Source organism: Elephas maximus, chromosome 9, assembly GCF_024166365.1.
Source record: "Elephas maximus indicus isolate mEleMax1 chromosome 9, mEleMax1 primary haplotype, whole genome shotgun sequence".
NCBI classification, from domain to species: Eukaryota; Metazoa; Chordata; class Mammalia; order Proboscidea; family Elephantidae; genus Elephas; species Elephas maximus.
Genome location: NC_064827.1, coordinates 83672917 through 83689506, shown reverse-complemented (window position 1 = coordinate 83689506; position 16590 = coordinate 83672917). Strand labels below are relative to the sequence as shown.

Genomic DNA, 16590 nt, shown 5'->3' with positions numbered 1-16590 from the left:
AGTTTGGATAATACCACTAAACGAAGTTAAATAGTTTCTTTCCTGTAGGAATTCTCAGAACCTGCAGCACAGTAATGGATACTGGGGACCTTTAAGAGGAGTACTGCGTATGCAGTAATTCCCCAAATAAGGAACTCTAGTGTTCCTTCTGAGTTCTGTGGAATACCTTTTGAATAACACTATAAGGCTGTTCTAATACCAAAATAAAAATTAAATCTAGTTTTTATAAAAACAAGATATGATAATAGATTGTTTACTTTACATACCCTACCTGACTATATCAGAAAAAAAAAAATCAGAAGACCTATTCAAATCCTTTCAAATAGAAAACAAAATCCCCAAAAGAAACTTTTGCAAATAGGAAGGGTAAGGAACACAAGGTACTACACTTCTACTGCCTCGACACCTCATCATGCACTACCCTGCTACAATGCCCATGCAAGCAGCAGACAAGAAATCAAATTGGGCAAATCTGCTGCAAAAGACATCTTTAAAGTGCTGAAAAGCAAAGATGTCACTTTGAGGACTAAAGGTGTACCTGACCCAAGCCATGGTATTTTTAACTGCCTCATATGTATGTGAAAGATGGGCAATGAATAAGGAAGACCGAAGAAGAACTGATGCTGGCAAAGAATATACCATGCACAGACTGCCAGAAGAATGAACAAATCTGTCTTGGAAGAAGTACAGCCAGAATGCTCATCAGAAGCGAGGATGGTGAGACTTTGTCTCACATACTTTGGATACGTTATCAGGAGAGACCAGTATCTGGAGAAGGACATCATGCTTGGTAAAGGAGAGGGTCAGCAAAAGAGAGGAAGACGAGATGAACTGACACAGAAGCTGCAAAAATGCGTTCACGCATAACGATTGTGAGCACGGCGCAGGACCGAACAGTGTTTCATTCTGTTGTATGTGGGTCAATATAAGTCAGAGCCAACTCAACAGCACCGAACAACAACAACAACTCAAGATCTTTCAAATGGAAAATAAAACCCCAAAAAAGAAACTTTTACAAACAGGAAGGGAAGGGAACACAAGGTATCACACTTCTACTGCCATGACTACACCATCATGTACTAAATGCAGCTGCTTTGAGCTCATCCACAGCCTGGAAATCTCACCCTGTAAAACCATGCATATCAATCAAGGCCACAGTGTGGGGAAGAATCAAAATATTCTTTGTGTGATATGAATGTGTCCTCTGCATTAATCCATGTTTCCTATTTATTCTCCTCTACCTCATGCCAACCAACTACCTAAAAAATGTCAAAGCAAAACTTGAACTTTAGGAATTCAATATAGGTTATTTTTTCTCATGAACAAAGCAGACTTTTCAGTTTCTGTGTTTTTGTTAATAAACACCTACCCGTGCTGTTCTGTCATCGTATTCTTCATCGGACATTAAGAAGTTACAGAGTCCTCTGGTAGGGATGCTCGTGTTCTCTGTGATCCAAGTGTGCAGGTAAACTTCTCCTAAGACTCGCTTCATGTGCTCCCTAGTCAAGTGCATTTCCACAGCTTCAATCTTCCCTTGGATTTCAAGGAGTTTCTCTTCCATTGGCTCACGGCCTCCAACATCGCCAGACTGGGTGAGTGAGTCATCAGTAGGCTCCTCTGTATCACCTTCTTTGCTCCTCTCCTGAAAGCTTTGTTTATTCACCTGTTTAGAAGTGCCTTCTTCTTGCTGTTCATCCTCAGCATTGCCCATCCTAGGTGAGTCAAGTAGTAAGATTTTTGAGTCTTCATTGGAGGGTTTCCATAAGGCTTCCGAAGGAATTTTCTGCATTGACTGATATAAGATCCTCAGAAGGAAAAGTTTAAAACGCCAAAAATAGGTGGCCCCACTGCTTTCAATCTTTTTTTCCAAAGCTTCATGTAAAAATTGAGGGATATGTTTATCTTTTAAAATCTTCCAGCGTACTAGGTCTATTAAATCTACCTGCTTAAAGAGATTTTGAACTGAAGATTCCAGGAGCTGAGCAGCTGCCTCTTCAAAGGTTTTGAGAGTAACAAACTGGACCTGGTAATTTTTGTTAACAGGATGGAGGCCATTGACCATGCCCTCGGTTGTAATGACGGCCAGATATGCACCACAGGGGCTCACTGCTATCCCATGAGTCCTCACTGAGCCAAACACATCTGAGAGCTTAATCAACTGGTGTTCAAACTTTAATGCAACATCTGTGAAAATGGGAATCAACTGCCTCACCTTCCCATCACTGGAACAAGTATATACTGTTCCATTCTGTTTGTCTGCAGTCATGGAGACAATTGGCAGTGAGTGAAGCCCTGTGACATGGGAATTGTGAACGTTCAGACCTGCTTTGGAGATCAGAAGAAGACACCAAAACACATAGGATCCTCTTGCAGCCACCACTAAGCTACAACTACACTTCTGGTACGGATGGTAAAGTGGTACACACTTAATGCTGTGCACAGGCAACTGGTCCATTTCTTTCCACAAGACAACAGGCTGCCTTAAAGTGAAGTAACCTTTAACTGCTTTGAGATTGACAGGAAGGATTTTTACAGGTCCAAAAGCACTCCCTACAATAAGGCCATTCATTTTCCGATTATTGTGCTCATATTCCCACCAAAACAAAACACTAGGAGAGTTGATTCCTGACTCAATTGTATTGCATGAAGAGATGGATTCTTTTCCTACAAATGGTAGCTGGAATTGCCACACGGCAATGTTACCATTTTCAAAGAGAACTGCCAGGAGCACGCTACCAACATCACGGCATTCATTGTTATGCTTGACCTGCTGTGTGGTACAGATGCCTGACCACTCCATTCTGACTGGTGTCTGCATGCTATGTCTCCTCTGAAACTCAGCAAAGTCCCCAAGACTTCCTTCTGGGGCTTCATTTTTAGAGCGCCTGTAACTTGTTTCATAAAGTCGTTCTCCGTAAATCTCAGTCAGATCAACCAGCTGTACCCACTGTAGTCTGCTGAGGTTGGCCTGGACAGTAAGGCGGTTGTCCATAGTCAGTGCTGCCAACAGGCACCTGCCATTAGCATCACAACCCATCGGGGACCAGCTAGTGTATTTGAATCCTCTCAGTGGTGGCAAAGCCTTGCCTTCAGGATTGAACACCCTATCCAACATGAAAGTCTGACTGACTGTGGGGTCTTTAGAAGTGGCAAATTTTTCCTTACACTCAGCAACTTCTTTTTTTGAGCCAACCTGAAAATAAGAGATATAAAAGTATCAGATAAATATTTCAACCTAAAAGGAATACACTTATATTACTTAGGCTGTACTAACAGATTCACATTAATACAGACAGTAATTTTGTATCAGTTCTGTCAATTCTGGCATGACATGCATTTAAAAGACCAAGTCCACATCTAAAGATTAAATGAACATTTACAAGAAGTGGTAATTTTTTTTTTAAGGGACAGAATAAAACTTGTCATTATTCATACCCTGGTTTCCATATTCTTAGAACTGACATGAGCAAGAGATGTACTTGATTCATAGAGTCAACAAAGCACTTATCTTACTCAAGTGTTAAAAATTCACGAAAAGTATATAACACAATTAGGTATTTGGATTTTTACACTATCTTTGTAACACAAATGTCAGTTTAAGTTTGCAATCTGAAATGTCATTCATAAACTATGCTGAGCGCCAACTTTGTCTAGTGTTTCTACAGAATAACTTCTGCTCTAATCAGGCTACTTTATATGCTACTCCACATGTGCTTTCCCTGGCTCCCTTGCCTAGAATGTTCTTTTCTCCTATCTAAATTCTATCCATCGTAACTCTATAGGCTTCCTGAGATCATTCTAGTTTTCAGCGTTTCTCCTCCAAGTTCATGTCATATCACCTAGCCTTTTGATGGTGAGCTCTTTAAAATAGATTTTAAAGGGACTTACAAATATATATATATATATATATTTTTTAGGGAGAGATAAATGACCAAAAGAAAGTGGTCCTGAACCCTAACAAAAGAGTCAAAAAAGAGCAGACGCCAACCAAAAGATGGTCTTTGTTATATTAGAAGCAGATAGAACAAGGAAGGACTTGACCCGCTCTGTTTAGAGAAATGGGTAACAGAAAAAGAAAGCAGAGTCTTTCGCTCCCTTTTGAGTGTCAATCTCCTTTGTCAAGGAGGCTGACTGTCAAACTGGAAAGGGTAGAACAAATATGATTAACAGGGAATTCAAGCATAAAATATATATGGGTATAACAGAAGTCATTTTAAGTTAGTTTAATCCCCAAATCCAAAGGAATTATACTCTAAGACAGAACAAGCTTGGAAGATGCTACACTCAGAACCACCAACTACATTACTTGATAAAGCTTGGACAGTTGGGATATGTCAGAAAACCAGAGTGTAATAAATAATTTTAAAATATGCCAAACATAGATAACAAAAAATTACAGAACATTAAGCCTGATAAAAAAAACTAAAAGCCTGATAGGGAATAAAATTTCTGAATACATTAACAAATTAATGATTTAGATACCAGTAATTATTAGACAGTAGCATAGGATAACTTCATCTTATACTTTTTCTGCTAAAATTGCTACATAATAATAAATAAATATATGAAATGAATGGCAGACATAAAATTGCCCAACAAATAAATTAGATGACTAACTTTTTCTAAAGTGTGTTTCAGAGATCAATTATACCCCTGAATGTCCCTTTAAAGAGTTCTGTGGTCAAATAAGTTTTTGAAATGTAATATATTACATATTATTCCCCCTTAAACAGTCACAATTCACATTAGCACATTAAGTGCCTTGGCCAGGGAGGCTACTATAAAGACACTTACTTAACCAGAGTTTTCCAAATATTTTTTTTTACAATGAAACTTTTTAGGGGGAGTAGCTTTCTCTATTATCCTAAAGAATACTCTGGAAATGGTGTTTTAGACAGCATATCTTGATTTTAGAAAGGCATTTAAGGCAGTCTCTTAGATATGCTATGGGCAAGTTGCAGAAATATGAACTGGAAATTCTAATTAAACAGAGGTATAACTGGCTACACGGGCAATAAAATAATGCTAATCAAAGCCTAGAGCTTTGTATTGGTAGATAAAATTTGAAATATGACATAATGAAGCATAGGATAATGATTAACTATCTATGCTATGATGCCAGACTGCCTGGGTTCAAATCCTGGATTTATTACTTACATACTAGCTCTGCACTGTGAGCAAACTGTTCAAATCTTCTGGCCTTAATTTCCTCATTTATAAAAAGGGAACACTACTACTTACAGAGTTAGGAAGATTAAATAAGTCAATATATGCAAAGCATACATTAATAAGTGCTCAATAAATGTTAGCTATGATTATTATTAACTCTCTGAGGATTAAGTAAACACTGAGACATTAAAAAATTATATAAAATACGTGATAAACATAAAATTGTTCACCAAATCCTACAGTACTGTAAACAAGGCAGTAATCCTTAGAATAGGTATTTTTGTAGTAATACAAAAGTACCCCAAGCAGTAGCACATAACGAAATAAAGGAAGTTCAAGCAACTCTTTGTACCCCTCGTTGTAGGAAGAATCCTTGGTAGAATGGACAGTAGCACAGATGTTGACTGCTAGATAAAATCCCTATAGCTCTGTGGTAGTAATGTCTAATATATTAGTTTGAATTAGCCTATTGAAGCCCCCCCCCCCAACTCTCCATATCGCAAAATTAGTTAACAAATTAAAACAAGCACTCAGATGCTCAAGGAGCATACCACTTAAAGCCCAGTTCCCAGAGTCCTGCCCCTGGCCATTCATTTAATTATACACTACCCCATTTCCAGTCCACTTTTTTTACTAGTAATAGCTAGGTACTTTGTAAGCACCTGACACAAAAAAATTCATTTTAAGCTATTAGACAGTAAGTTTCTGAGGGCCGGAAATAGGATTTCAAAAATAGGCAATACTTCATTAATGTAGTAAAACTAAAAAAGTAGTATTTTTAAGGCCCTTAGTGGATACACAGCAAAATAAGTTACATATACATTATTGGAATGTGGACTTGTACACAACTAGATGATTCACTAAATAGTATTCCAATGGGAAGAAAAACTGAGACTTATTCAGAGAACTGATACAGATTTCTTTACAACCCTACCATTACACCATAGTTTTATTGCACAGGGGCCTCTTTTAGAACTCCAGGGACAATTTAGCAGTCATTCACTAGGCAGTCCTAATCTAGTAAGACTGGCAATTCATTGATGGTTTGTGTGATGCGCATACCAAAAAACAGTACAGAATGGGAAGATGCCACTAATTAATTTCATGCATGTTTTTTATCATTTGTTAAAGAGACGTATAACAATTGCTTAGTACTAGTCAGACAACTGTGGAACCAATGACAGGGTCAAATTTTTATTAGAATGGTAAAGATCATATCTATGGGCTCAAGATTAATCCAATCCAAACTCTTATTCTTTCATACCTGTAAGGCTGCATTTTTTTTTTTTTTACCTTGAACATTTATAGTGTGCCAAGACTTGTGCTAGGTGATTATACATGCATGTATTTTAAATTTAATCTTCCAAAAAGCCCTGACAAGGCAAGTTTTATGATCCCCCTTTTATATACAGGCTAGCTTGCTGTTTTGTACCAAAGTCCAAGCTCTTAAAAAATATACTGATCTAAACAATCATCTTCTTGCCTTTAGTTCAACCAGATTCATATTCTGAACCATACCAGATCACTCTATGCTCATGGAACTATTAATAGCACCTCAGGGACTTCTAGATTAAGGCCAAATTTCTCAGACTGACCTTCAAAATTCCCAAACTGGCCTCACCTTCCTTCTCCGACGCTCTAGAAAAAGTTCTTGCGCTCATCCGTTTGTCAGTACTTACACAAAGAGTAAGTCACGCTAATGACTTAAATATGTATGCGCATGAGATGAACACCCCATTCCTGCCACTCAGACTGCCCTTTCCTTCATTCCTCTTATAAGCCAAATACAGTACTACATTCTTTTAAGAACTGCTTAAGATTCAATACTAGCTAACCTTCCCTGATAAAACTCCCTCCCCTCGCTCTTCCTTCCTTTCTAAAGTACTCAATCTCTACCATATTGACATATACACTTAATGTTTTCTCCAGCTGATGTGCATATGAACATCCTTAAAAACAATAAGCTCCTTTTCTACACCTTTTTAAACTCCCTTCTTCTGTCTCTCTCCTTGTAGCATAGCGTTGCCAGCATAGGTCCACCTGTGTTGTTTACACTTGAACCAATTTGCTCATATCCTCTCCAAGATCTTATAGGGCTTGGTCATACAAATCTACCAATGCTCTTACATCACGTTGTGTGGGCTTCCTGCACCCTAATTAAAACCAACTGTCATGGAGTCAGTTCCAGCTCATGGCAATGCCACGTGTGTCAGAGCTGAACTGTGTTCCACAGGGTTTTCAGTGGCTATTTTTTTTTTTGGAAGTAGGTCACCAGGCCTTTCTTCTGATGTGCCTCTGGGTGGACTGAAACCTCCAACCTTTCTTAGCAGCTGGAAATCCTACGGGGTCACTATGAGTTGGAATCAACTAGATGGCAGTGGGTTTGGTCAGGTGGGGGCTCTGTTGGCTGTAAGAATTTTTTAGTTTTATTTCCACATAAACACACTTTCCATACATAAACACGAATCTCCAAAGCACGAATCACTACTTGACATTACGTTATTATTTGTTTGACTTGCCAAAAAATGTATGCTCCATGAGGGCAAGACTTTGATTTGTACATGGCTTCATTTCCAGATGCAGGAGAAAGATGTGGCAGTCTGCTTCTGTAAAGATCACAGACTTGGGAACCCTATGAGGCAATTCTACTCTGCCCTATAGGGTTGCTATGAGTCCGAATCAAGTCCACGGCAACGGGTTTGGTTTTATTTCCAAAACCTAGGTCAGCACTTAGCACATAGTGGTATGCAAATATCTGCTTAACGCATGAATACACACTTTTTGACAATCACATATGTGCATACAAATCTATATAGGAAATTAGGAAAGTTTTTATACTTCTAAGCCGCGAAAATGTGCCGTATGGCTTAGAACTTAAACTAAAAAACTGAATTTGAAAAAGGTGATAGTAAAATTATAAACCTTTAGGAACCACAAAGTTCCGAAGGCAAAGTTAGATTATACGAAACTGGAAGCACTAAATCTACACAGAGATCTTATATTTGAGTTTCAGAACTGTATTTGTTTTCAGAGGCCTTATGTTTTCATTCTACATCTCAATGACTTTTAGCTATAAAAGAGAAACGAGTTCAAACACCGAGATCCAGTATTGTACCCGTCTGCCCGGAGTAAGAAGCTAAAATAGTTATGACGAGGGAAAGCACTAGTTTTTCTTTTCCAAAGCAAAAGAGGCCAGAGGAGGGTACAAAACAGTAAACAAAGCCAGCCTAGGGCTTCGGGGAGTAGGCCCCAGACAATAGATGCAACGGTAGAGGCAGGTCTGGGGTTGGGTCAACAGGGGGTGGAGTTTCGGAAAGCAAGCCAGTAGTCGGTCAGACATAGCGGCGACTGGCGGATTGGCGGGACTCGGCTCCGGGGGGGTCCCCAGGGTGTGTGTAGGAGAGTGATAAAAGAAATCGAGTGCAAAAAGCTGCAAGGCCTTTTCTGTTTTGTTTTTTAAGCTGCGGCGACTCTGGCCACTTAAAAAACCCTGACTGCGAGGTGGGGAATCCCCGCGCTAAGCGCGGGCCAAGATTCCCCAGGGACCGATGACGCGGGCGCGGGAGGAGATCCCAGGGCTGGGCCCCGGTAATGACTTACTTTAAGGAAGCAGCTGTTGAGAGGGGCGGGCACCGAGGTGCGGTGGATGACCAGGTCCTGGCCCGGGTTGTGCACGTCGCAGATGAGCTCCAGAACAGCGATGCTGCGGGCCGTGGACACCGACACGCGGTGGTCTTCGGACCAGGAGAGCGGCTCCAGGCCGCTCACTGCGTACTGCAGCTTCACGGCCGGCTCCCGCCGGGTCACCATGAGGCGGAACGCGGCACTGGGCCCGGGAGCCGCGTCCGCCGCTGCCTCCTTCGCGCCCGCCTCGCCGCCCCCCTCGCCCTCCTCCTCCCCGGGTGGCGCAGGCCCGTCGGTCTCGGGCCCCACTCGGGCCTTGTTGGCGGTGGACATCTTCCTTCAAATCCAGAAGACCAACCCCCGGGTGCGCAAACCCCACGTCGCGACCCCGTTGCCGCCTCCCCCGCAGTCGCTGCCAGCCCCCGCCGCGGCAGTTTTCTCCCCTCAGGGCCCGAGCGCCGCTGAGCCAGGAAGGACCCCGCCGTTGCCAGGCGACCCAGCCCTGCCAGGTGACCAAGGAGTTGCCTGTCTAGAAAACGAGCCTGCTCTGCGGGCAGAAACAGAGCGTCCAGGCGTGGCTGCGTCTCGGCTCCAAGCGGGTAAGAGACAAGGAGCCTCGAGAAGGAAACATAGCCCTAAATTCACCTCCTGCATGATAGGCAAAGGGCCCTCTCGCCTGGTGACCAAGCTCCAGGTCCCTTGAGGGGACTCTCCCGGCAACGAGTCACTAGAGAAACAATAATCAGGCGGTAAATGAAAATGTTGATTTGACGGCGCACAGCATCTTGTTTCTTAGAGGAATTTAAAGAACTTCACAAGCACTAACCTCCTGATTGAGTGTATTTTGCATTTCTGCAATAAACCAAGCCATGAGGGATGGAGTTGTCACCTCACATTAGTCGGTATCCCTAACTTTCAGGTCGTTCGGCTTCGCACCCCCCTGTCCGTGCGCCACAGCTAGCGCCCTGCCGCCCGGTATCGCTGCTGTGATCACTTATCGTGTGTTTGTTTGAGTCTTTCTGAGCCCCGGAAGGGGAGGCAACGACAGGACTCGGCGGGGCAGCTACGTGGGGTCCTCGCGCGTCCCACGTGGGCTGGAGTCGGAGCTGGAGCCGCAGTCCCAAGTCCTGGGCGGTGTGGACGACTGGAGTCCAGCCGACGTCTCCCCGCGTATCACTAGTTCCTCCTGCCTCCCGACGGCCATGGCAGCCACCGACGATTTGCTCCTCAACGTTTTCGAGGCCCAGGCCGCCGCCCCCAAGACGTTCTTTAGACCCCTCCGAGCCCAGGCAAAGCGGGTGAGTTTTGACCCGGCTTCAGCTCAATCCCCACCGGGAGCCGGGCTCGAGGCTCACCGCGGGCTGCCGCCTTGCTTTTGAGACCACTTTGAACTTTTTTGACAGTAAAAGGGGTAAAACGTAGCTATCAGGCAGCTTCTGGAGGAGTTGCTCAGAAACTCGTGTATCAAATAGGAATACCACCCTGAAGGGATGTTCCTGGAGGGAGCGGAGCGAATGTACGTAGAGGGCGGAGAGCTGGCCCTTGCTGCTAATTTGAAAACTGTAAAGGTGATGCGAGAGATTGGAGACTATTTACCGTAAAGTTAAGAACTAACGCACCATTTTTAGCCCTAGCCCTGTCACTTAGCCAATTCTCTTAACTTTCAAATTTCCTTGCCTCTAAGGAGCCCTGGTGCCGCATCCTTGGAAACCCTATGGGGCAGTTCTACTCTGTCCTATATGTAGGTCGCTACGAGTAGGAATCGACTTGACGGTATTGGGTGTTTTTTTTTTTTTTTTTTTTTTTAAGGGTCGTTTGCCTCAGGAATGAAGGCTGGGGACCGGAAATTTCTTTGAATAGCTTTCAAAAATTGGGTAGATTTCCATCCACGTGGAGTGGAAGGGAGAAAGAAAATACAATTTATGAATATAACTCCCTCACTGTGAAGGGGAAAGATGCCTTGAAATTAACCCAAACAAGAGCAGAAAACTGGTTCCTGGGATAGTTTATTTATTTCCTAACTCTCAGATTGAAAGAGAAGGAGGATAGAGTAGAAGTAGGATAGGATAGACCTGGAATTAAATGGCAGCCTTCAACTCACTAGCTCTATGATGTTGGGGAATTACTTAACCACTCTTATCCTTGATTTTCCTGCCCATAAAATGAAAACAGTTTTCATGAGAATTAAATGAGGTAATGCACACAAAAACCCTATACATTGTCTGGCCTATAGAAAATTAAAAAAAGAACAAACTCAAACCTGTTGCCATCGAGTCAATTCCAACTCATAACAACCTTATAAAACAGTAGGACTGCCCCATAGGGCTTCCGAGGCTATCATCTTTACAGAAGCAGATTGCCACATCTTCCCCCCACAGCGCAGCTGATGGATTTGAACCCTGGACCTTTCAGTTATCAGTGAGTGCTTAGCCCACTGCTCCACAAGGGCCCATGGAAGTACTTAATGAATCCAATAATGAAAAAATAAAGTAGTATTGGCCCCATTTTTGGTGATAGAATTGCTACATCGTTAGGTCATGGGGGTGTTTGTGCCATGTACAAAGCTCAGTAACTAACACACAGGAAGCATTTACTAAAACTTTGTTGAGTAGTTGAATGATTTTATGATTCCTTGAACTGCTGCTTCCAAAGGGTATTGATGAGGTGATGACAGATAGTGGCCTGTTAATGTCTTGAATGAAAATTATGAATATGCTGATCGAATTTGCCTGAACTTAAGTAGTTAAGTAGTTAATATACTAGATTTGAAAAGACTTTGATGGTTAAATTATGCTATATCTAACACTGTGCATCATTTTTCTTTCTAAAAATATTTTCTGATTACTAAGTTAATACAAACTTATTATAGAAAATTTGGAAAGAAGATTTTAAAACACACACACACTCCCATAATTGCCATACTTGGGTAACTCTTAGTAAAATTTTGGTATATATCCTTCTAGGAGGCAAAATCTCAAAATAGGGATCAAACTATACATGATGTTTTCTAACCAAATAAAATTAATAAATGGTACACAGGAACTTGGGCTGTTGAATCATAATGCCTGGGCAAAGTCCAGGTCCCCGAGTAACCCTTGGACACGTTACATCACATCTCTGTATCTCTGTGTTCTCATTTTAAAATGGGGTGGTACCAGGATCTGTATTGATTAAGTAAGATAGTTCATGGAAGTACTTAGCATCCTGTGTGGTGTATAGTAAGTACTCTATAATTTTGTTAATATCAAAGACATGGCATCTTAGACTCAAAGGGCCAGGATAGGCTCTAGAAATCATCTGCTTCAGTCCTCTCATTTTATAAGTACAGGAATAGAGACTCAGAGGGCAGTGACTTGCTGAATGTTGTGCAGCTAATTTTTAATAGATCCAGCTATGACTTTGCTCCCTCTCTGCTCAAATACCACCTTAGGAAGCATTCCTTGACTCCTTGCCTCTCTTTCCCCTAACTGTAGGCCATGTTAGTCTTTCTTTTTCTGTGTTCCTATAACCCTTTGTACATACCTCTTCTGCAGTACAAATAAAGGCTTGAATTTGTTTTTACACCTTTGTCTCTTTCACTAGCCTGTGCCTTCCTCAAAGGCTTGGCTGATCTTTCAGCTTTGTATCTTCAGAACCAAGCTACTAGACAACAGCAGAGTGGTCAGTTTTTTAAATGAATGTGTTGTGGAAGCTGGGGGGTTGGGGGGGCGGTAAGGGGAGGGGTAGTTAACATGTAGTAGAATTGTGTCCAGGTTGATAATTCCACTCTGTGTCATTCATTCATCTTACAAGTACTGAGTGTTTACTTCGTGCCAGACACAGATCAGTGCAGGGGCTTCAGGTGGTGTTCAGGACTCGTCCATTTCTTTATGGGGCTTATAATCTAAGGGAAAGACAGACACTGAACAATGAATTACACGTTATTTTCATTATCATGCTGAGTGCTGCAAAGGAGAATAAGGTGCTAGGAGAGCCAAGAACAGGAAACCTTGGCATGACTGGGTGGAGAGTGGCGATTAGAAAGACTTTTCTGAGGACACGCCAGGGAAGCCTAGTCTGAAGAATGAGTATGAGTTTGCCAGCCAGAGGGAGGGTTAGGGATGTAGGTGTGGGAGTAGCGGGTGCAGAGGCCCTGAGGACGGAAGGAGCATGGTACATTTTAGGAATTTAAGGAAGACCGGGTTGGTATAAGGTAAAGCTGAGATTGGTAAATTGGGCAGAGGCCAGATTCTGGAAGGCTTCATAGATCATATTACAAATTTTGGATTTTAGCCTTAGATCAGTGGAAAACCTCTCTAATATTGTGCTTAATTCTGAATGCTTTCAGAGAGATGTTGACATAGTAATAAAGAGTGACCAGGCTGTTAAGAGATCTAAAGTTTGTATCATATTTAGAATATGTAGCCCAAAGATGAAAAAAATGAATTATACAGTGTGTGAAGGAATGTTACGTAGAAGAGGAAGCAAACCTAAGACTAGTAGATGTTCAAGGAGGCGGATCTTGTCTGCATGTCAGAAACAGCTTCCTAACCCCTAGAATTGGTCAGGAACAGAGTTGGCTGCCTCGTGATGTGGTGACCAGGAGGAGGTGTGCAGGCAGAGGCCGAAAGGCCACCTGGCAGGTAACCTGCAGCCAGAATTCCTGCACATGGTGGGAAAGGACTTGTTGGGCTCCCTGTGCTCCAAGATTCCGTGATTCTCTTACTCCAGTGCTGTGAATCGGGTGAAATCTGCCCCTTCCATACCATCTTGTAAATAATTCAACAGACCTGAAACTTGACTTCATCTCTTCTTTAATCTTAAAATTCCCTAACCTTGGGACTTTGTAAACATAAATTTGTAAAATGAAGTAGGTCAGTACTTACTTTATTAATACTAAATATTTAAAGTTATATTTATTAAATTACTTAGATAAAAGGGATCTTTGTGGTTGCCAGAAGCAAAGAATTCTTATTACTGATAGATTAGTCTGAAGCTGACAGTCACGGCTAAAGGAAGCCAGTGTGTAAACAGAAGTCATCATTTCAAGCAAAGAGGAAAATAACATATTCTAAGAAAAACTGAAACTCTAGAATAACAAGCACTAACTACTCCAAGAACATTTTTATATTTATGTGTAGTTAGGAAGAGAAGGTAAAAGAAAATAGAGGAATTGGGTGTTTCGTCTCTGGGGAGTCTGGACATCATGCAGATAACCATATTCACGTTAATGGAAATAAGCAACAGGCAAGAAAGTATCTAGTATTGTAGCCAGTAATCCACAGCCGGGTGGGGAGTTGAAAGGCAAGGAGAGTTGGAAATAACTGTGATGGAAGTGATGAATGGAGGAGAATTCTCACTTGGAACCGTGAGTAGGAATTGTCTCCAAATTGTCTAAATCTGGAGGAGCAGCGTGAGGTAGAGGATGACAGCAATCCAAGCACTCTAGGGTGGAGCGGTAATGAAGGTTTCTGCTTCCTGGGCGTAAGATAGGACACGGCTGTCCCACTTGTCCTTCTCCCATTTGTAGTCACTACTGGCTTTGTTGGTGGAGAGATTTTCTCCCCTCCATTCTTGTGTGAATGGATTCCAAGAGATACGGATTGACTTAGCATGCATACTTCAGAAGGTGTGTCCTTTCCTCCCCTTAAAACAGATTAATTTGTTAGCATTCAGCCCAAAATTTGCTTCTCCTTTCTTGGTCTTCATCCTCATCCCGATTACTTTAAGATGGTTGGTGAAGTCTAGTGAGAGGAATAAGCTGAGATTTTTTGGAAAAAAAAATGCTGAGTCAAAAAATCTGATTGCAAACCCTAAACTGTTGCTTGACATATGGGGCGTAATGATCCCTGCAGGAAGAGATGCAATTCTGTGGGCAGTCAGGCTTCACTCTGAGGTCTGTCTTCATGGACTAATGCATCTTGTTGATCTTTCCTTTTGGAAACAATGCAGCAAGCCAGGGCTACCAAAAGAAAATACCACGTGCCCAGTGAGGCTCCCCCAGTGAAACGGAGGAGCGAAACACCATTTTTCCCAGGCAAGAACACTGGTATTACAGAAACTCAGAGGACTTTTAAGGGGAAGGCACAAAAAACATTTTCTCCGAAGAAGTACTCGGCTGGCACCAGTAATGTAAACCAGGAGGAGAAACCGTGCGTTAAGACGTCATCATTGTTTAAAAACAACCCTGAAATTCCAGAACTCCACAGGTATGTCTAGGTGTGGATGCACTTTAGGGATAAAGTGTATTCTGCTGTTTTGTTTGCATATTGGAACTGATGCCTGGATTTTTGTTCATCATTTGCAGACCTGCAGTAAAGCAGGTGCAGGAGAAAGTGTTTACCTCAGATGCTTTTCATGAACTGGACCTCCACCCACATCTAGTAAGTATCTCTTGTGGTTTCATGTGTCTGTTTTTTGAGTATCTTTACTCATTCAGAATGTCTGTAAAAAAAAAAAAAGGCAGTACTAGGATGAGAAATTAAAGAATGATTATTTCTGCTCCAAGCCACCTGAATGGACTCAGACGGATACGACGCTCTTCTAGGCAATTTCGTGTGGTTAGGTGCTTGTGTACTGCCTCCTGACACTTTTTTTTTTTCCTTAAGAACTAAAGACTTTCCGTTAGAACTAGGACATTACATATTAGACTTAAACAGCTTCCTAATTACTGGATAGATACTGCATTGTGATCATTCTGGTAGCAGATGTCACAGTGACCATAGGAGAGGGTATTCAACTGGCATTTTGCTGTTGTTAAGGGAAGAAGAGACTATTATGTATTTTCTACAAATGGACACTTTTTTTTTTTTTTCTTTCACTGTGAATGAATTTCCAGGCTTCTTATGAGTAACGGGAAAAAAATACATTCACTTTTAGGCAGTCTTGGTTTCCTTTGCTTGTGCAGTCACAGCTTACCTACCCCTTCTTTTTTACACAACTTTTTTTCTCACCTACAGGTTGGGTTACTCTTTGTTGTGGGGGCTGTCCTGTGTGCTATAGAATGTTTAGCAATATCCTGGCCTCTACCCACTAGATTTCTGTAGCACCCCCCTCACTTATGACAACCAAAAATGTCTCCACACATTGCCACATGTTCCTGGGGGTAGGGGGAAGCGGCAGAATCACCCCTGGTTGAGAACTGGAGGTGATGAATGGCATCATGGGAATCAATTTCATCCCAATATTTTCTCCTTTTTGTGTCCTTATTTCCATTAAATACATTTTGGCCAAAAATTGGTAGTTAAAGGAAATATCTTTTTTTTGTCTTGTCTTTTAGATTGCCACAATAAATACAGTCTTAAAAATGTCTAGTATGACCAGGTAAGAATTCCGGGCTAATCTTAATTTTCTCAGAGCTCAAGTGCATATAACCAGATGAGATTTGAATTGTCTGTGAAAAACAGCAAATTTGTGTCTTGGCGTTAGAAAAGAATACCTGCTATTGACCAACAAGGACTCAACGTATCACTCAGCCCACTCAGTTTGCCCATTTCCCCTGTTAAATGGAAAGGCTGGATCTCCATCCAGCTCTGCTTTCGGCTCTAAACTATAAGATCTCTGGGCAAGAGGATGGTCTGCATAGGGTACCAGCGTTGTCCATGCTTTGTGGACAGAAGATAGGCTTTAGCATCTCATTTCTTGATAGTAAGAATTAGAGTCAGCCAAAAAGACTATTTGATTGGAAATAACGGGATGCCAGAAAATTTTTTTGTCTTTGTTAACAGTTATGACCCCTGGAAAATAAAATTCGAGTAGTGAAAAGGTGAACCTCTTCTTTTTGACTATGTATGCTTCTGTGTATTTTCATAGTGAATA

At 41.8% G+C, this 16590-nt stretch overlaps 2 protein-coding genes across 2 annotated transcripts in view; one reads left to right on the top strand and one right to left on the bottom strand.

Annotated features, from left to right (window-relative positions):
- The window catches only part of GTF3C4 (general transcription factor IIIC subunit 4), a 48168-nt gene extending 38940 nt beyond the window's left edge, over positions 1–9228 (bottom strand). Inside the window, exons 1-2 of the mRNA XM_049895141.1 lie at positions 8770–9228; positions 1370–3193 (exon numbers count right to left, since the gene is read on the bottom strand). Coding sequence (XP_049751098.1) covers positions 1370–3193; positions 8770–9126 — 2181 coding nt within the window. The 5' untranslated portion in view covers positions 9127–9228. The remainder of the gene's footprint in view (positions 1–1369; positions 3194–8769) is intronic.
- A 20-nt stretch (positions 9229–9248) lies between these two features.
- The window catches only part of DDX31 (DEAD-box helicase 31), an 84157-nt gene continuing 76815 nt past the window's right edge, over positions 9249–16590 (top strand). The window contains 4 exon segments of the mRNA XM_049895142.1: positions 9249–10091; positions 14725–14981; positions 15080–15155; positions 16052–16095. Coding sequence (XP_049751099.1) covers positions 9996–10091; positions 14725–14981; positions 15080–15155; positions 16052–16095 — 473 coding nt within the window. The 5' untranslated portion in view covers positions 9249–9995.